Here is a 20,573-nt window from a genome sequence, read left to right on the forward strand (position 1 = left end):
TCCCCAGGGATCAGTGCAGTGTGGCCCGAGCTTGTTTCATCTCTGTCCTGATGATCTGGAGTAGGGAATTGAGTGTCCCATAGGGAAATTGGTGAGGTCACCAAGTGGGCTGGGAGTGTGGTGTGCTGGAGGGTGGGAAGGCTCTGCAGGGGCACCTGGCCAGGATGGTTGGGCCGAAAGCAGCAGCAGGAGGTTCAACAGAACCAAGGGCTGGGTCCTGCACTTGGGCCACAAGACTCCCCTGCAGTTCCAGGCCTCTCCATCCTTCCTGCAGGGCTCTGTGTGAGGCTCCATCTCCCTGTGGTACCAGGGACACTGGCTGCAGCTGGTGCGGCTACCAGGACCTGCTTTACATCTCTGGCGTTGCTGGGCAGCCTCAAGCAGGGCCCCCTTCACTGACCACCATTGCTGTCTCTTGGCCCAGCCTATGCTCCAATTCCCAAGATCCCGGGGATATGAAGGAATAAGCAGCCCCTTGGCATGGCTGAAAAAGTTTAGCAGCGCTCATGGGCAAAGTCTCTTCTCCTCCCTAAAGGCAAGTTACTGGCAAGGCAGTGCCTGTCTTCTCACAGAAGGGAGGGACATGAGGAGGAGTTCATGGAAAGTGGGCGTGGCACTCAGTGCTCTGCTGGAGATGCCATGTTGGGGATGGGTCCCCAGCTGGGATCAATGATCTCACAGGGCTCTCCCAAGGCAATTGATTCTGCCATTCTGTGACATCACAGCCTCTGGGGCCAGCATGGTGCCTGGGAACTGTCCCCAGCCTGTCACCGTGCCCAGAGCACGAGCAGCAGTTGGCACGGACAGATGGCCAGGGTGTGTGCTGAGGTGGCAGCTCAACCTACAGCAGCGCGATGGCTGGCCACGGCTCCCAGTGGCTGCTGAGAGCCTACGTGCTCCTGATGCTGGTCCAGCCCCTCAGCCATTCCAGCCGTCCTGAGGGGAACATGGGCCAGCTTCCCTAGGACATGGAGCCGCAGGCCAAGGGCCCTGAGACGACCCCCTTGTGGGTCGAGGCAGCAGAGGCTTTGTTGGACTTAGTCCTGGAGCTGCTGCTGACAGAAATTGTCCTCAGGTGCTGCCTTGGCAGAAGGCTCTGGAGATGCTGGGGAGAGGTGAGGGAGGGGTGTCAGGCAGGTGGGGTGGGGTCAGGGGTGAGGAGGAAACAAGGCCTTGGAACAAGCTGGGGTCAGGCAAGGCAAGAGAGCCCCCATGGAGGAGAAAAGCTGGGCAGATCCCAAGGGTCCTGGACCTCTTGGGCAGCACTCAGCCCAAGGCCCCAAGGCAGAGGGGGATTTCAGGCCCTGGGTGAGGAATCAGGGCCAGGGCTGAGCCCCAGGGACACCAGGCTGGGCCGGCCAGGGCCCTTCTTCCTGCAGCCTGAGCTCAGGAAAGCCCAGCCAGGCCAGAGTGTCTCCAGGGGTGTCCAAATGCATCCCAAGAGGGCTCAGCCCCACGCCGTCCCCGTTCTGTGTCTTGCAGGAGAATCGCCAGAGCCCCTCGGTCTCTGCAGGGCCGTGCTGCAGGCAGGGACGCGGCTGCTGCTTCTCCCCTCAGCTCTGAGGTGCCCAGCTCCAGCTCATCTCTCAGCTGGCAGAGCTGTGCAAGGGGATGTGTGAGCAGTGCTCAGCCCGGGCACTGCGACATCCCCCACCATAGGTTTATGTGAAAATTCTGTTTGTCAGCCATAGCTTAGTCATAGGTTCCCCTCAATGTTTTACCTTCGAAGATGAAGTATTTTAGAGTTGTAGTTATAAGAAATTGACTGGTTTTTAGGTATAAGGTTGTCCCAAGTTAGATTTCCCACGCCCTAGTTTTGAATTGTTATAATAATCCACTTGAATAAATTTCATCTTTTCTACACTTTGCTGTTTTATTTTCTTGATATTCTATCCTTTATGAATATAAAGGTTCTTAACTGGTGAAGGAGCACCTTGTTATTTTCAGAGAAATGCTAATACTGATGGCTTACCTATTTCTACCAATGTAATAGGACAAAGACTATAAATCAGTTTTACAATTTCAAAAACTACTCCTTCAAGTTTTACAGATCAATTTTATTATTGGCAATGCTCTGAAGTGATACCAAACCAGTACAGAAAACAAGGACGAAGATAATCATCTCTTGACATCACCCGATAAACGACATTTTAAATTTAGTTTAAGGTCCCTCGGTGCAAGTTTGAGTGTGTAATTGGGGACATTGACACAGAGGCACTATTGGTAGGTCTGGCCTTCCCAGTGAGTTTCCTTTTTATTTTTTCTTTCACCAAATTGAGAAAAAAACAAACATTTGTCTTTTTAGGCAGAGAAAAGGCACGGTTGTTTTTTAAGAAGGCATTTTATTCTGCCTGTATAATAACCCATTGGGGAAAATGTGAGCTTTTAGCAGAATGCCACTGTGCTGTTGCAGTTGTTCCACCACTGTGATGAATAACAGGCAGGTCTATCAGACTGCTGTAGTTCATCCCATGCAAAGGTCATTGACTACTTATCACTGTAGGGATCACTGGGAATAATGACACTGGAAAATGTGGAGGTAGCTGGATAAATAAATACTTGCAATTTCCTTAGCAGAAAAAAACCCCAACCAAACCTTCAAAACAATGCTATAAAAATAGTTATCCTCTGAATTAGGAGGATTTAAATTAACTGTTTTATGACTGCTTTTGATTAATATTTTTATGTTAAATAGTTATTTCTATCCAAAATATTCATCACTAATATGCTTTTCTGAAGTGTGTTACAAAGTAATATACACCCATCTTCCCAAAATATGATTTTAAGTGTTTGCAAGTTTAATCACTTAGGAAGCAAAAGGAAATTCATGTCTCAGGATCAGCAGAAACTAAGGAACACAACTTGACAACATATAGTAAATGCTCAATAAAGTCAGTAAATATTTTTCACTGTAGAGATAGATAGCACCAGTTTATGAAATTTGCTAGTATAGATTTAATGAAGAAAAAGTGAGTCTTTACTGCCAAATCAGTTATGAGTTGTTCTATTCTACTGCCAGTATGCTGTGGGTAAAACCACCATTATTTTCATAGTTTCATCCATGAAGAATTCTACTTTAAAATTAGATCTGGTTTTGCATTTGACCAAACAAATGAAAATTCTCTATTAAAATACAGTGATGGCAGCTGAGTCAGTCTTTGCAATTAAAATCTAAGATTTAACAGTTTTTCCTGATCAGATCTCCAGTGCTGAGTATACATGGTTATTGTGGTGGCTTGGCCCTTGCTGGCAGCCAAACTTTCACCCAGACATTGGCTCATTCCCTCTGCTCAGGGGGAAAAGGAGTAAATAAGAAAAGCAGGAAAAAGAAAGCTGCCTCAGCATAAAGACAAGGAGGCTACTGATGAGACAGACTTAACTTGGAAAATCTTATTTATCACCATTTAAAATGAAAATTTAATTTTATTAGTATTTATTATTATTAGATAGTCAGAGACAGCCAACCTGACTCAAATCACTGAGCCACCCATCTTGTTTTGGTACTGAAACTGTAGGATGATCAAAATAAAATTACATTCCCTTGACATAAATGTCTTCAATTTTAATAAAACAATATGTTTTTCTGTATTTGTTTAAGAAATAGCTAATAAGAAAGTTATTTCCTTATTCTAAAAATTATTCTGTTACAAGGAGCAATTTAGTTAATGCTATTCTAATTTACAACAGACACTGAAGTACTCAAACCAAGTTTTCTTTATACTGAAATTCATTATTAGATTGGAAACTCCTCAAGACAGGGTCCTGTAATGTGGGAGGAAGAGTGTTGTTAGGCAACAGAGACATTACTAAAGACCAACTATATTCCCATTACATTTTGGAATGTATACATTTCTTCAGCATACGTGTCACTGAAATGAAAGCTAATTAATTAATGATAAATGATTTGAAAAAAGATGAGAAGGTGGTAAAGTATACTGTTAATGCAAAGTTACTGACTGAGAGAATGTGCTTACAGCCTCCCAACGCTGACTTCATAGGCAGGTGAAATTTACTGTAGATAACTGTAATGTAAACACAGAAAAAAACCCTAATCTTACCTATAAAATTATCTAGTGGATGTAGATGTAAACAATCAGAACACAGAGCCTGGGATCTATATACTTAACACTGTGAAAACAGTGTTCAATGTTCAACAGAACCACTTTCAACAATGCTTGGTTTATCTGCTGTATCACTTCCCAAGGAAAGCAAAACAAATGAGAGACAGGAATTATAAGGGAAGAAGCCATTATTTGGACTGGGCTTCTGTCTTGAATACTGGGTATAACTCCTGGTCTTTTCTCCAAAAGTATATAGTGGTGCTCAAAAAAACCCAAACAAACAAACCAGTAACATGAAAAGAATCTGAAAAAAATACACCCAAACTCTTCAGCTTAGAAAATAAACACAAGACGGAGGAAACATAAAGTCATGAATTGAAGAGACAAGGTGACTAGAGAGCAACAGTTCATTGTTTCTATCAAAATGAGAAGAATATCAATTAAGACAGGTAGGAAACTTTAAAAAAACAACCATATTTCACACTTGTGTGGTCAAGTTGCATTGAGTAGGGATCTTTTCTTGTACTACTCTGCAGATGCTAAAAGCCTGTGTGGACTTAAAAAAAAAAAAAAAAAAAAAGACTGGGCAAATTTGTGGATTAAAAACCTACCAAGAACTGTGAAGAGTAAGAGACTAAGACACCACTTCTGATTCATAAAGTGCTGAAGCCACAGATGGTTGCATCCATGGTATTTAGGGATCATGTGATGTCCTGTCTCTGTAGTCTTCCTTAGGCACTTACCAGTCTCCACTGCTGCAAATATACCCAAAGGTGTTTAAATGAAAATTACACCAGTGAATTATTTCTGGAATGCATTTATTTATAGCTGAATTCAAGGGAAGAAAAAAAATAAAGAATATGCATAAAAGCAAGGTATTTCTCAGCCTTAAAAGCATTTACAAGTATACTTGATTGTGGTCCAATTGATATCACTAACATATGAATACAAGAAAATGTATTCATATTCAAAGGAACTGCACATTTTCCTTTTTCAAAAACGTTTTAGAACCAATATGATGGCACAGAATCTTTGTTAAGTGTACCAGGTCAGGAGAGATTTTTTTTTTCCTTTGGAAAGAGTGAAGGGGTATTTCTAACAGAGGAAGATGTACTATGGTATTAAAATTCCAGATTGATCTGCCTTTTAAAAAACAAATCATTACTAATTTCCCTGCCATGTACAAGAGGGAAATTTACCATTGCAAATGACTATATTTGCCATTGCATACTGCATTTTTCTGTCAGGAATCACACTTGACGATTTCTGTTCATGGCCAACTTTCAGGCCCGGGTCCTGCAGCAGCACTTCCTGCCACCCCACAGCTTTCACAAACCAGCTGCTACACGGGGGCTGCTCACAGGGAGGGGATTACAAGCAATGGCACCAAATAATTTCAAGAGGTCCTTGTCTAAATAAAAAAGGCAAAAAGTGCAACCACTGACTTACCCGAACTGATTTCTGAACCAGCGTTAAGTAAAGCAGTACAATATTATGTGAAAACATGGCTCAAAGGACCTTTGTTCTAAGTAACAAGGTAAACATGCACAATTATAATAAATTTAGAAGTGCGTAGCAGTTACTTTTCCAGAAAAAAACAAACAGAATAAATGAGCAAAGGTATTACTCAAAATCTCATTAGCTGCCTGTTTTCCCTTACAGCAGTCTAAACACTTCCAACGATCCGTTCCAAAATTATTATTTTGATCCATTCCAAAGGTATTAGCTGTGCAAATAAACCTGGTCGTGCAATGAGGTCTAGTCTGTAACTTAGTTAACGAGGGCGGGGAAAAAAAAAAAAGTAGATAATTACTCTAATTCATACTTACTTCTCGGGTATTTTAAAAAAAAAGGAATAAAAAGGAAAAAGTGATGCTCCTCAGAGGGAAAACACTTCGATACTCAGCGTGTGCTTTACAGCCCTTATGAATAACTTTTCCGCGGCACCTTGAAGCTAGATGACAAGAATAAAGCACAAAGTCGCGCCGGTTCAGCGTTCCTGCCCCTCCATCGCTTCCTCCTCGTCCCTCGCTGCGGCCGCGGCGCCGGGCGGGGGCCGGCCCGAGCCCCGCGCGGGGGGCGGCTGCGTACACACAGACATACAGATTTATATTTTAAAAACGATCGCGGGAAGTGCGGCTGGCGGGGCCCGGGGGAGGAGGGAAGGCGGGCAGGGAGGGGAGGCGGAGGGGAGCAGGGGGCGGGCGAGGGGAGCCGTTCCCCGCCTCACTCCCACCCCCGCTGGCTCCGCCGCGGCCGCTGCCGCCGCTGGGCGCTGGGAGGCGGCAGCGAGTGCCCGCCGCCGGAGCCGTTTGAGGAACGCGAGCGGGCGAGCCAGACTTTTACCTTTTCTCTCTTTTTCCCGTCCTCAGCCACCATGCCGCGGACGCCGCTGCCCGCGGGGGACGAGCGGCGGCTCAGCCCGGCTCCCTTCTCTTGAAGGGATGCGGGAGGCGCGGCCGGGACGCAGCTAGCGCGACCCGCGCCTCTCCGCCGTCCTCCCCCTGCCGCGTCCCCGACCACCATGAGGGAAGAGCGAGAAGCTGCGGCGGCGGCCGCCTCCCCCGCCGGGGCCGGCAGAGCCCCGCAGCACTGCCCGCAGCCGGACGGCGGCGGGGCGGCCGCCCCCGCGGAGAGCCTGCGGAACGGATACGTGAAGAGCTGCGCGACCCCGCTGCGGCAGGACCCCCCGAAGAGCTTCCTCTCCTTGCTGCTCTTTCCTACCGCCTCCTCCTCCCGGGCTCGGCTCGCCCTGGGCGTCCTGGCCGCCGCTGCCCTCTCGCTCCTGGCCTTTCCCGGCCGGGGCAGCGCCCGGGAGCAGCAGGACGGGAGCAGCTGGCGGAGCCCGCGGCCGCTGCACGCCTTGCTGTGCCTGACCCGCTTCCTCAGCCCTCTCTTCAGCATCGCCTGTGCCTTCTTCTTCCTCACCTGCTACCTGGTCGGCGGCCGGCGCGGGGAGCACGGCGGCGGCACGACCCGCTGGTGGCTGCTGGCGCTGCCCCTGTGCTGCTACTCGGGGGACTTCGTGGCGCTGCAGTGGCTGCTGCCCGCGGAGGGGCACGAAGAGGAACCGCCGATGTTCCTAGGAAGGCTCCTGACCGTGCTGGTCTCGGTGGCAGCGCTGACCCTGCCGCAGAGCTCCCTGAAGTTGAGCCGGAGCCTCCTCGTCTTGGTGTTGTGCAGCCTGGTGTGGCTGGTGTCGCTGAGCAGCCTCCAGGCGCTGCCCCCAGCGCTCGGCCCGCTGCTGGCCGGCACGGTGGGGGTGGCAGGCTGCCTCCTGGCACTCTGTGCCGGGGAGCACGGCATCTTCTCGGCGCAGAGCCGAGGAGCGCACCACCAGCATCACCGCCACCCGCGGCTCCCCAGCGCGGAGGAAAAAGTGCCTGTGATAAGACCCAGGAGGAGATCTAGCTGCGTGTCCCTAGGGGAAACTTCGGTCAGCTACTACGGCAGCTGCAAAATGTTTAGGAGACCCTCGTTGCCTTGCATTTCCAGAGAGCAGGTAGGTTTCTCCGAAACTTGAAGAAGAAACTTTCGGAGGAGTGAGCGCAGCTCCATAGCTTTTCCTGGCTGCTGTGTGTGTCTGTGCTGGATGTCTGCTCACTAACAAACTCCTGCTAGAGGAATGGAGGAGAATGTTAGTCCCTTAGCGGGTTTCTCAGCTCGGTTCTGCAGAATCGATATAACCCTTTATTTCTGCGTGGGTGCTAAATCATAATAATGTATTTGCTGTAGGACAGAAGGCTCGCTCGCTTTCTTATGCAGTCTCAATTATTAAACAGCCGTTCTTATTGATTAGAGCAAAACCTCAAGCCAGTCAGCTTCAGCTTGCAGTTACCGTGTTTGTTTTTTTTTTTTTTTTTTTTTTCCGAAGCCCCCCACCGTCTGGCAGCCTTTCCGAGAGAAAGAAACCACAGCTTTCTAAGCTGCCTGGCACTTCTGGTTCTTCCCGCTTTCTATCGACAAAACCATTACCAAGTGCTAAAGAAATGCCGGGTTTTGAGGGATATTATTTATCGAGCGTTGGCGTTCTTTGAGTGGCAGCTGTCCTTCTGCCATGCAGATTACTATCGCTTGTTCCTCTCTCTCCCTCTCTCTCACCCCCTGCTCCTCGCTCCACCTAAGTTAACGTTACTTTTGGGTTGATGGGTTTTAAGAAACTTCTTTTTACTGAAGAGAGAGCTGTTCAGTAGGGGCTGGAGGGATGCCCGAAACGCTCAGTTTTCTTGAATGGAACTCTGTTGGTTTCTACCTCCCGGAAAACTTTTCAATGAATCTTGTTTTTTGTAGCGTAAACCCCCGTGCGTGTGGGGGAGTTTGTTTTTATTTGGGCACTTGCACGTCAACTGCAGGAACACCGAGTTGTGCTGGAACTGGCCCGAGGCTGCTGCAAGTGGATTATCAGCCCGTTGTAGGAGGGAGAATGAGGGGAGTGTGTTTAATAAACGCGCAAGTGAGCAGTTTCTGCGAAGTGATTGTTGCTGCAGAATCCCCCGTCTGTTACTGTCGTGCCTGAAACTCATGGGTGCCAAGTGAAATTTTCTAGTTTTTCCTTGACATTTGTTCTATAATGCAGGGCTTGTGATTGACTGTGGATTAGGTCTGATGAAATACGGAGTGAATCTGAAACGGTGGAGTAGTTGTCGAGCGTTTCCCCCCCGAGTTTGCCCAACAGAATTAATACAGTAATTGTTTACAGTGATTAATACAGTAATTCTTTCTTCATAAAAAGTTATAATGCAAGTATGCTGTGACAGTCTTCAGAAATAACTCATTCAGTACGTTGCAGATTATCTAATGCATACAATGAAAGAAACATTAAAATATTTTACTAGCAGTTAAGATATGTAGGGACTATCATATAATAATTTACTTTCTCTGTGCCCTTCTGGATAGTAAATGGTCTCTTTTGCTCTCACATTTGTCTGTAGCACAGAAATCTCAGAAAATGTGATTTCATTAACCTTTCTAGCTGATAGAAGATATTTGTTCATATGCAAGTTACTAAAAGCTTCCTTTGACGTTCGGCTCACTTCTTAAAGGCATGTGCATATTTCAAGTTAGGGCATTCATTATTCTTCAAGTAACATCATAAATGTCAGCTATAACTAAATATGTAGAATTTATTGGCAATGCTTAAATCATACGTGTTCATAATAAAATGTAACTTTTTGGTAGACTTCCAGAATTTGATATCTTTGTTATCTTTGAGATGTGAACAACAGATATGAAGTTCTTAATTTTCCTAATAATCTATTATGCTTTACAATAAATATTTGTGCTTTGTTAAGCGCAGTTTAAATGAGATCCATAGATACATGTTCTCTTTTGTATTTTATGTGCAATTTTACAAGGATAACACAGGTTAAATCCTCTGATCTCCTGTCTGACTTGGAGAGAGATCAGACGTTGTAGAGCTGATAAAAATCAATTGTTTGGGCAGGAGTAGAGAGAAGTAAACCCATAATGTGTGACTTTATTTGAATAAACAGTACAAGGCTTTTATATTGCTTCCTTGAAACTGAAGGAATGTGTGTACTTAATGCTTTTCAGAGAGCATCTATTTCGTGGCTCTTTTTAAGGGCTGATCACACATTTTGCAAGTCTTTATAAAGCAGTACAGTGGGTTTTTTTTACCAATATTAATATTTCAAGGAGTTGAATGAACATTGTTAGGAAGATGCTGCTGTCCACCATGACAGAAATACTTTAATGAATGAGAGATAAGTTATTATTCTGATTCTATTAGATGTATTTTGTGTGATTGTCCAAACCTCTTATATGTAGAAGAAGTTTATGTCAAGTATAGAATAGCAGGTCAGTAGGGTACTCCAAGGATCATCTGGTCATACCTTTCTTGGCAAAATCACTGTCCAGACAAGTTGGCCCAGCACCCTGTCCTGCTAAATCTTAAACTTGTCTAATGTTGGGGAATCCATTACTTCTCTGGGGAGATTAGTCCAGTGACTGATTGTATTGTTTTGTTTTGGTTTTTTTTTTTTTCAATAAGAACAATCTCATTTTGTGTAGATTTTAGTTATTATTTGATAAAAGTAGAGGATGTTAGTATTGACCTTAAATTTTCAGTAACATGTTGATATGAAGTTATATGTGCTCTCTATCTACTTAAGTATACAAGAAAATAATGGTATTTATTTGGATTTTTTAAAATTTTTTTTCTAAGCCAACAGTTGCAAGGGATCTGTGTGCATGGAGAGGTGGGAACAGGATGGGATACTAACACACAGGGGAATGTACAACCAGCAGCACATGCACACAGAAATTGGATGGAACAATCATTTTTTACTGGAGTACAAGTGGAAAGAGGCCCTGTAAGCATGATCCTGTAAAAACTCGCACATTTGAGTAATTCTCATGCCAAATACTTAGGTATTGCTTTCTGGACTTCAACAGGTGCAGTAACTATAAGGCTGGGAAGTTAATAAAATGAGATTATTTTTACCATTTATATGAATATATATGTCTCCTTTAGTAATCAAAGTGCCTAAATTCTTGCTGTGTGTGTCTCTTCTGCAGTACGTATGTCTAGCAACATAGTTTGAGGTGGGAGGAAAGATTGAACAGATTCTGTCTTATGTTTCTATGTAAGTATACTTAAATGCCAGTATCAAAATATATGAATACATGTTGTGGGAAACAATATGACTCAAATTACAGCTAAAAATTTTGCGAAGGCAATGCATTTTCTGAACTCTACTACATTAACACTTCTGCCAATAGAAATTGGTATGATTTTAGCAGTAAACAGTCTGTTTGAATACTTACTGCAATATTCATCTCGGACCCAGAGAGGAATTGCACTAAGACTGCAGTATTGATTGGTATTTAAACTTTGTGTAGGTCATATTTTGACTGCATGTATCAATTGGATGGTCATCTGTTAGCTCTGTCTATTGCTACTGATATCAAAGGGTTTATTTTTATTGACTGTTGCACATTTAGCACTTTTTTTTTTTTTTTTGGTCTGAAAGCCAAATCAGGGAGTCTGAAAGGTGCTTGTCAATATTGCAAATCTTGTAAACACTATGTCCTGAAAAATATGGTAGTAAGACTTTTTTTTTTTTCTTTAACTTGATAGTGGACATGTATATGAGAGCAAACACCTATGTGTAGGAAATCTTACATAGGAGCTTCTCAGAATCCAGAAAGAATATTCAAATTTTTCCTTGAGTAAAGAATAGGCCTTCCTATTTAAATACACATGATACGTGTCCCAAACAGTCTGCAAACAGAGCTGACACACACTTTTTCTGGTTATCTGACTGGGTTCAAACACGTAGGAAAGCTGGGATATTTTTGACAAAGACTGCTTTCATGTTGCACTCTGTTAATTACAGGAAGAATTGTCTTGTGGTTAGGTTTGGATTGACCACCACCTCTCCCCAGTTTCTGTTCCAAGCTATCTCATACCTTTCATGTATTACCTTAGGAACATCAGGACTTGATTTCAGGAGTCTGAAATATTTGTGTAGCTTGAAATTAATGCAGTTCCTTATTTGCTCATGAAATTTACATCTGCGTCTGTTACCTATTTGTGAAACAAATTACACTTTGTCCTTAAGTTTTCAGGGCATAAACTTCCTAGTGCAGAAGCTGTCTGTTAATGTGTATTTTATAATCTGATACTGAAACAGATTTTTAGTATCTGTTACACTCAGATGCTGTTTGCAACCCAGAAACAGGTGAACCTTTACCTGTTGAGTGCAGCCAGTAACAAAATACAATTCTCCTTGCTGTGTGTTTGACAAACCAGCTCTGTGCTGTTTGAAGTTTCCCCCTCACGATTCCAGTGACTGTTACCACAGGTGTACCTGCATGGCAAGATGTGTTTCTGTTGCTCACCAAATCCTCCTCTCTCTGGGGCTTGTCTTATGGGGAAAAAAATCAAGGTAGCAGTGTGTGTTGAGCTGTGGATGGAATCAGTTCCAATGGGATGCAGCTGAGTGTGAGGAATATGCAAAGAGAAGGATTCCATGGTGAAAGAAACAGACTTGGAAAACTCTTTCTGCAATCATGTTTTGGATGAGTAGGATTCTGTTGTTTCTCTCTGGTTCTCTCTAACATTGACAAAATATATTGAGCTAGATGAAATGTGAAATGAGAAGTAAAAGTTGGTATAAGTTCCATCTTTCTGTCTCTTTCTTTCTCTGTCTCTTTCTTTCTCTGTCTCTTTCTTTCTTTCTCTGTCTCTCTTGTAGTATTATACCGCAAAGAAAAGCTGATTGAATCATGGTTTGCCTGTAGAGGGGTCAGAGTTTAAGACATTATCCTCTGGCACAGTTTCACCTGGGACCACCGAGAATGACAAAGAAGGATTTTAGGAAGACTGAGTGCCCTTAAGAGCTCTGTTAGCTAAGTTTAACTTAAGCTTGCTTTTAGAGATCTGAGACTTGGTGGCAATTTATATTCTGCATAAGTAAAAGCAGGCAAGAGTGTCTCTAAGCTGTCTGTGTAGCAAAGGAGTTTGACTGTTGCTTCAGGTGTGTTTTCCTGGAAAGAAAATAAAAGTGGAGAAAGGAAGGAGATCAAAGACCACTGCTGTGGAAATGCTGCAGAAATTTGTTGGAAGGTGAGGGAAGCATGTTACAGAGCATGGGTAGGAAAGAAATGAAAGAAGCTGTGAGAGACAGTTCCAACAGCTGCATGATTGACTGTGTTGAAGAAAAATAGCAGAATAAATTGCATAAAGTACTAATTTCAGCTTGGACCAGGAAGATGTTTTAAATTTAGGAAAGAAACTTGTAGAGATGAGAAACAAAATGTGCCTAGAAGTGTCTCTAGAATGAAAAAGAGGGGCAGCTTCCATGCTGAGGTTTGTGAACAGTGCATTCTGGGAGGTTAAATATGAAAGGGAAAAGAATGGCCAGAAATTTGGCATAATTTCCTGAGAAAACCTCATATTTTGACACAATGTGTGTCTGTGTGTGTATTTGCCTGATAGTACTATTCTAATAATTGAACTTGAGCAATGGAACTGATTGTAGTATATTGGCCTTACAGGATCAAATCCCAGCAAATTTTATGAAAAGAACATGAGTGGGAAGTGAAGAAACCCTATGGAATATGCAGGGCAAGTCTGCAGTGTGAGTTGAGCTCTCAGAATCCCCATGACAGTCTCATGTCATGAGTGAGCACCAGAATGATGCAGGTGGGGTGGGGAGTCTGTCACAGCCTGGGCCCTATATGACATTTGGTTGGAAACTCATATTTCTAAAAAAAAGCTTTTTTAGTCCTCTTTTGCTTTTCTGAGACTTTAAAATGAAGACTTCACGCAGCCTTACCACCCTCAAAAGAAATCACTGAACAAAGCCAAACACAACTATTAGATGATACCAGTTGCTGAAGATGGGAAAGGGTAAATCTTGTAATTTTGTGCAAAGATTGGGGATTACAGGCAGAGAAACTTGGGGATGTACTGCTCTATTGTTGATGTAAAAAGTTCTGGAGGAAAACAGATGAGAAACTTGTGTCTGCCAAACTAGAAAAGAGAGGACAGACCACAGAAGGCTACAGACATAGAATATTTTGCTGGAATCTCACTGATTTTTCAGGATAAAACTATGTGGAGAGCAAGCTGAAAGAACAGTTGAAGATGAGAATAAGAGAGTGAAAGGAAATGTTGAATTTCAGCATGTCCTTTCCAGTGACTGAAAACAATGCTTTACAAGATGCAGTGACACTACAGAATAAATTTTAATGGTGAAAAAAAAAAGGGACTTTCCTGCAACTCAATAGGAGAAATGAAAATTTAAGGTTACAGCTAGAGCTTGTATTGGTCAGGGCAAACTGTGCAATGTCTGAGTGATTGTTACTGAAGCATAAAAAGGATCAATAACTTTAAGAATCCAGTGACAGTAAAATTGTGCTGAAGCCTTCAAAACAGACAGGAGCCATGGATGTTAAAAAATGAGAGTTCACAGGGTAACAAGTAAACTGGCAGATGATGATATTTGGGGGAGGGAAGTGTTACTGATATTTGTGAAAGAAATAGGTCAGGGAACTCTGTGCTTAAGGAAGACCAGAGAAGTGAATGGCCTTATTGATGAGTGTGGCAAAACAAACTGTTCTAGGAACTGGAAGGGCCATAACAAGGCATGACTGCTGAAACAAAATGTCAGCTTCCAGAGCAGTTCCGTATTTGAAAATGGATCATTCAGCTGCAGAAGGATATAATTTATATCAATATGGGCAACTGGTGAGGAGTAAGTTTTGATGTGTTGGGCCATCCTCACTTTTTCACACAGAGCTTTTGTGTGTTGCACATTCCTTTGAAACAAGTGCAAATTTATTGGGAGAGGGCCAGACCAGGGCACAGATACCCAAGCAGTTTTTTTATATCCCCCTGTTTGTTTGATAGTTCAATATTTATGAAAAACGGTGCTGTTATGCAGAATATTTGTGACCACCAGTGTTCACTTCAGTTTGTAGAGAGGTGTGTGAAAAAACCCGGCATATTTCCAATTCAATGTCTGATCAAATGTTAATGTTGACAACTTTTGTTACCCAGTATTGAGTTGCCCACCTTAATGTCCCTTTATGCAAACCCAAATACCTTCACTAAGTTAAAGGCATGTTTGCAGCAAATGTTCCATTTGCTGTTCATTTGATAAATAAAAGTTTGTTTTATGGAATATGAAAATGATATTTTCCCTCTATAATTTACTATTTTTAAGTTACTCAAGATACTGTAGGAAGGGTACTGTATGAGGCTATATTTGAGTGCTTTGGTTTTGGCTTTGAGAGGTCTTCCCTCTTTTATGAGGAAAATCCCAGGCTTCCTGGTGTGAATTATCATTACAGGCATGTTGGTTTAGCTGTATCCATGCTGATGATGGTCACAGAAATAGGAATGGGGTTTAATTTGGGGCGAGTTCATTAATTATGCCCAAAGCATCCAGTGCTGCTCCCCTACCCCAGAGGAACTGTACCTCTGAGGAGTGGTGACACAGCAAGCCTGTGTCACACCTGCCTGTTAATATCTACTGCCAGGATGCTTTTGTCAGCAAAGCTCAGAATACAGAATCAACTTCAATAAAAGTTTGTGAAAACTTAAGTTACCAGAGGGAAATTTCATCTGTTTTATTGAAATAGCAGCTTCATTATGACTCCCTGCACATGCACTATGGTATTAGCATGTCTCTTTAACCTTCATTACTGGTCATGCTTCATTTGTTTTCAATTAATTAATGCCTTTTAACAAGATAGGAGCTAAATTAAAGGGTAAAAAAGACATTCTTTTACTAGGCTTAATGTCTGCATGACTTTTTTCCTACTGTGACTTAAAACTAAAGGCTTGTGCTTCCATTTAGGGTCTTTTTATTTTTCTTAGAGTCAGTTGATATTGCATGTTCAATCATAACATATTAATTTTTCCCTCCTAAGTACTGTTGTGTGTTACCTGTTTGCTACTTCAAGAATATAATTTTGTTCTTTCTGCCTAGTAGATTCTTTTTAAAAAATTCTAAATTTCTGACTACTCTAAAGTTACTCATTTAAGAAGTACAGGGTTTTTAAAGGAGTTTTTTTCCTAGTACCTCCTGGCTGTCCAGAAGAGTTTCCATCCTTTCACAGAATTTGTTGATACACCTCCTGTTTTTCAATATGTGATGACTGCTCAACAGTGGCCCTCAGATACCTCATTATCTCCTGTGTGAAGGCTGTGGAGTGGCCAAGGAACCTCACACCATGTGTGCTTTACAGGCAGGGATGGCCTCGCAGCTGGGCTTGTACCTCTCAAAGTGAGCTGACTCTTTGTGAGATTTCTCTGAGGCAGGAATAGATCTCTGTATTCACAGGATGTTGTTAGTTAATAAAATCCAGTGTCATGAGTGGTTTAAGGATGCTGACTTAAAAAAAAATAAAAATGATGTGTTTTGAGAGAACTCTTAAGTGATTATTATGTTGATTACTGTTCACAATGGCCTTCATTTCATTTGATTTCCCACCTAGACAGTGTAATGTGTAAATTCACTCACAGGCTCTTCCTTAGCTGCTCTTGCAGTTCCATAGTTTCCTACAAATTCTCCCTCCCTCATTACGTAGTATGAAATTAAATTTCAGTTTATTTAAACTGCATTTCTGCAGATACAAGCAGATGTGTGAGTAGAAAGGGAGGGAAGTTTGTGTTGAAACCTGAAGGTGTGATTAGCAGGCTGAAAAAGTTTAGATCCTGCTGTGCCTGTGAAACGCCATCTGCTCTGGCAGGAGTGCCCTGAAGGAATTGGCTGAGGCTGGAAGGAGCAGAGGCACGCTACCACAGCTTTCCTCTTGGCCAGTGGGATCTGCAAGAAACAGACTTTATTTTGCTCAGGGAAAGATGAAAATTGGTCCAGGTTTTACTATTTCCACTGAGATCGTCCATACAAAAGGGCCTGAGACACAGATGTAAAGAAATCACTAATGATTACATGATTATTCCTAACATGTTAGTATAGAATAGAGCAGTATATTTCATATCTTAACTAAAAAAACACAACCAGGATTGTCTTGTCCACCCTGCATGCATCCTCCTTCTGTCCCTCTTTCAGCTAACTGCATTTTTGGGGCAGCAGAGTGTCCTTTTGGGGATCACTGGAAAATGCTCACAAAGCAGATTTCAAACAAACCTTGCTTGCAGTAAGAGAATTTCCATAGATTATTCATACAGATGTTTAGTCATCTTCTTTTTTTTTAATAGTAAAAATTTGTGGAATGCTACTTAGGATCTTTCTAAAGATTAAAGAACTGTAATATGTCTGTCTGAAATCAAAATGAGTTATTGCCATGATGTAAATGACAGCATTTTGCTGTTATGGCAAAGCACAGTTGAAAGTATTTTGATTATAAGTATCTCTTAGCTTATTTTTAGGCAGTTGTAGAAAGCATTAATTGGAATTTTTTTCAGCATTTATTGCTATTTTTTATTCAGCACAGCAGAGTATTTCCATGCCCTCATAATACAGAAAGTCTAATTTTTCCTTCTATTTGGAGTCTCTGCTTGAACCAGTTGGATTGAGAAGGAAGAGTTTGGAACAGCTTTTGTGTTAATGACCAGTCCTTTTTTTCTGTCATTGCTGTTACTTCATTTATTTTTCATAACTGGCAGCCTGTTCATTATATGCCAGAGAATTTCAAAGAAGTTTGAAAATAATAAGTTTTCTATGATGTCAAGATGAAAATAAGAAAATGGGAGTAGATGAGCAGAGGCAGATGCGATGCTGGCTATTGCTTTTGAGTGTGGTCTGTGTTTTCAAATCCTCTGAGGCAATGACTGTCAGGGACATCTGCAGAATGGTCTGATGAAAAAAAAAACCCCAGTACTTTATCATATGTGTGATGGGTAAGAATTTTTTATGAAGAGCAAAAATCAAAACTAGATAAGAGACCCTAAGCTTCATTCTTGTTAAAACTGAGTAAAACTCTGTGCTTATGTGTAAAATTTACATAACTCATTATTGGGCATAACATTTCAGGACAAATTAAGTTAGAAACTGATATTACACCTGTAAACATGAAATTGATATATTTTTTTAGGAGTGGGTCTCACAACATTAGAAAATATTAAAAATATTAAAATATATAAACTGTATTTCTTGTAATAAGAGATGCCATTTCAGGTATCTGCAAAAGTCAGTACAGCTTCAATAATGGACCTCTAAAGGTACATTTAGTCCTATGTAATTTGTCTTTTATGAGCGTAGTTGCTGTTAAAATCTCCTTTCTAAAGATTCCCAAGTCTTCCATGCTTGCCTTAACACTTGTTCAAGTAGGAAGCTCCCTAGAGTCAGCAGAGCACTTAAGCTTTCAAGTGGAAAAGAACATGTGTTTTGCAGTGTTTAAGGATTGAGATTATAGTCCTTACTTGTTTAAAAATTCACAGAGCTTAATGTAATTTATAACTTTAACAAGTGTTAACAGTCTTGAATACACTCCTAGAGCTATGTTTCTTTCACCTGTCTGGTGATGGATAGGTTTGGTGTGCCTTTAGAAGTCACATTTTTATTCTTAATTATTTGGGCCTTGAAAGTACAAGGAAAATAATTTTCCAGGACATTAATGTTCAAAAGTAAATTGCTTATTTGCTTGTCTTTTTTGGAGATATCATTTTTCTTGCTTTGTCCTTGTTTTTTACCTTTTCTTCATTTACAATAATTTGAACACCTCTTCCTACCAGTGTGTTCTTTCTTTGTTATAAGATCAGTACCATAATTTGGTCCAAAATTACAAGTGTCTGTTTTAGCAGAGGCATGAAAATATTCTGACACAAAATACTTGACTATTTAGAAACATAGCAATCAAATTATTGTTTTTAAAAATTATAGAACATTTTATAATTTATAACTTCTAACACAAAGGAATTAAATAATTATTTGTAGTTATGGCATTAAAATGTTTCTAGAATCTGTTACTTGTGACTGTCCATTATGAGTTATACACAATTCAGCTACATGCAAGATAGTGCATACATTTATTTTTTTACAGTCATGCATACCTTCTCTTTTAGCTTGATACTGTATTTTATTGTGAAGTTCTTTGTTCATTCAGCTTTTTTAGTTCTGCAGGTTAGTTGCAAAGTACTCACTGCTCTGCTTCCTTCTCTGTAAGTGCACCTGCAAATTTATTTGTCGCATCTGAGCGTTTAAGATGTGGGCTTTTGTGACTGTGAGCTTCTTTGCTGCCCAAAGAGTATCTACATGTAGGGGGATAGAATATAAGAAAATAAAGATAGTGTAGAAAGTGATCTTACCCCTAAGGAGCTGCAGCTGGGCCAATTATCAAAGATTGGGAACAGGCCTGACTAACAGGCCGCAGCTGTAAGCAATGAGAAGATGCTATAAAAGAATGGGGTGGGTGAGAGGGGAGCTGGGGTCAGTGGCTGCTTGGTGAAGAACAAAGAGTCAGTGCTCTGAGGAGCTTCCCATGAGAAACACCAAGAAGGTATGGAACTTTTGTGATGAGTAGACAGCTGTATGGAACCCCTGCAATAAGATGACAGCATCAGCATACATTCAGTAGTTTCAAAACAATCTCCTGTTTGTTTATTTCCTGGATGGTGGGGACAAAGGATTTCTAGGTTGGTTTGGTGGTTTTGGGTGGTTTTTTTGTGGTTGTTGGTTTTTTTTTTTTTAAAACAAGATGTCTCTTCAGACATGTTGTTTATGTTTTGCCTTGCTCTCTCCTGTTGTAAGCAAGTGAGGAGGGAGAAATAGGAGCAGTATTGTCTCAAGGGCTGCAGTTGTAGCAAGAGGAGCTGGCTGACTAATGGTAGTATGGAATGAGCTGTGCCTCAGAAAATAAATACTGAACATCTTCCTCCCTTCACCTCACTGTTAAAAATGGAGATAAAGACTGAGAGGATTTGTATTTGTCATTGTACTTTCCTGCAGTGTTTGAGAGCTACAGGAAAGCTTTGCCTGGTCTGTACAGTACTGACAATGAATTTGGTTGTGGTGTTTTGTTCTGATTATAGCTTGCGCTGTAACAGGATAGTAGGAGCAGAGGAATACTTTTTGTCTTGATACCTTGAGCTTTATTTACCTCTCTTAGGTTTGCACATTTTAGTGGATTTTCACAGAACATTTCTTTCATTTAAAAGAAATTTTGAACTATATCTCCAATATCTGAGTAATACTTTGGTTCAGCATATCTGCTAGATTCCCAGCTGTGTTCCAGGTCTGTCTTGTTCTTGCCATCAGCTCTGATTCACTCTCTGAGATGTTCTGCAGTGGTACCCCTGCAGATTTCAGTAAGATGGGTAAGCCAAGGGAAAAACAGAGTTAAAGAGGACAGCTAGCTCCCTGCCTTGCTCTTGTCATGAGCATCATTTGGGATGTCTCCTAGCTTGGTGACCAGAGCTGTATTTTTCTCATTGTGTAGCAGGAGACAGAGCTGGAGAAATCAACACTGTGATGGTGGATTCCATAGTCAGTGGATTGTAGTAAGGCAGACAACAATTCTGAGAATTGTAAAAGTGCTAAGTCATTAGTATTTGGATAGATTTCCAACTCTTGCAGAGACTTTTGTTCATAATTGAATATAAATATCTTGTAGTGCCCTCTGACAGAACTTGTATGTGGGTGTTTTTCCACCTGGTTCTAATCGACTCACCTAAAAACTCATTTTATCAAAGATATCCTTGGCAACCATTTTATGTTTTGGTTTTGGAGAACTTGTCTGAACCTTGAATCCCATACGCTAAAGCCATCATGTGGGGTCCTCAACCTGCCTTGTGCCATCCTTGGTTTTCTGCTCCTCATCCCTGAAATGGCTTGATCTCATTCTGGAATTTCCATAATCACATACCAGACTACTTCCTTTATTTTTTTCCTGAGCTGCCTTTCCATTCATTTGAGGAAAATTGTCTATGAGCAAAGAAAACATTTATTTCTGTTTTTCTTCTGCCTTCCTGCAAACTATGTGGGTACTGTAGCACACAGGAGTAACATAAGAGGAATGAAGGTGAATGGGAAGAAGCTAGTAAGTGATGCAGAGAAAAATCTATATTAATAGAGT

At 41.7% G+C, this 20,573-nt stretch overlaps 1 protein-coding gene across 1 annotated transcript in view; it reads left to right on the top strand.

Annotated features, from left to right (window-relative positions):
- Positions 1 to 6,386: 6,386 nt before the first annotated feature.
- PDE3B (phosphodiesterase 3B) overlaps positions 6,387 to 20,573 on the top strand; it is an 81,957-nt gene continuing 67,770 nt past the window's right edge. Inside the window, exon 1 of the mRNA XM_054275446.1 lies at positions 6,387 to 7,563. Coding sequence (XP_054131421.1) covers positions 6,586 to 7,563 — 978 coding nt within the window. The 5' untranslated portion in view covers positions 6,387 to 6,585. The remainder of the gene's footprint in view (positions 7,564 to 20,573) is intronic.

This window comes from Melozone crissalis, unplaced genomic scaffold, assembly GCF_028551555.1.
Source record: "Melozone crissalis strain CALT ecotype California unplaced genomic scaffold, PUWL_Pcris_2 ptg000018l_1, whole genome shotgun sequence".
NCBI lineage: Eukaryota > Metazoa > Chordata > Aves > Passeriformes > Passerellidae > Melozone > Melozone crissalis.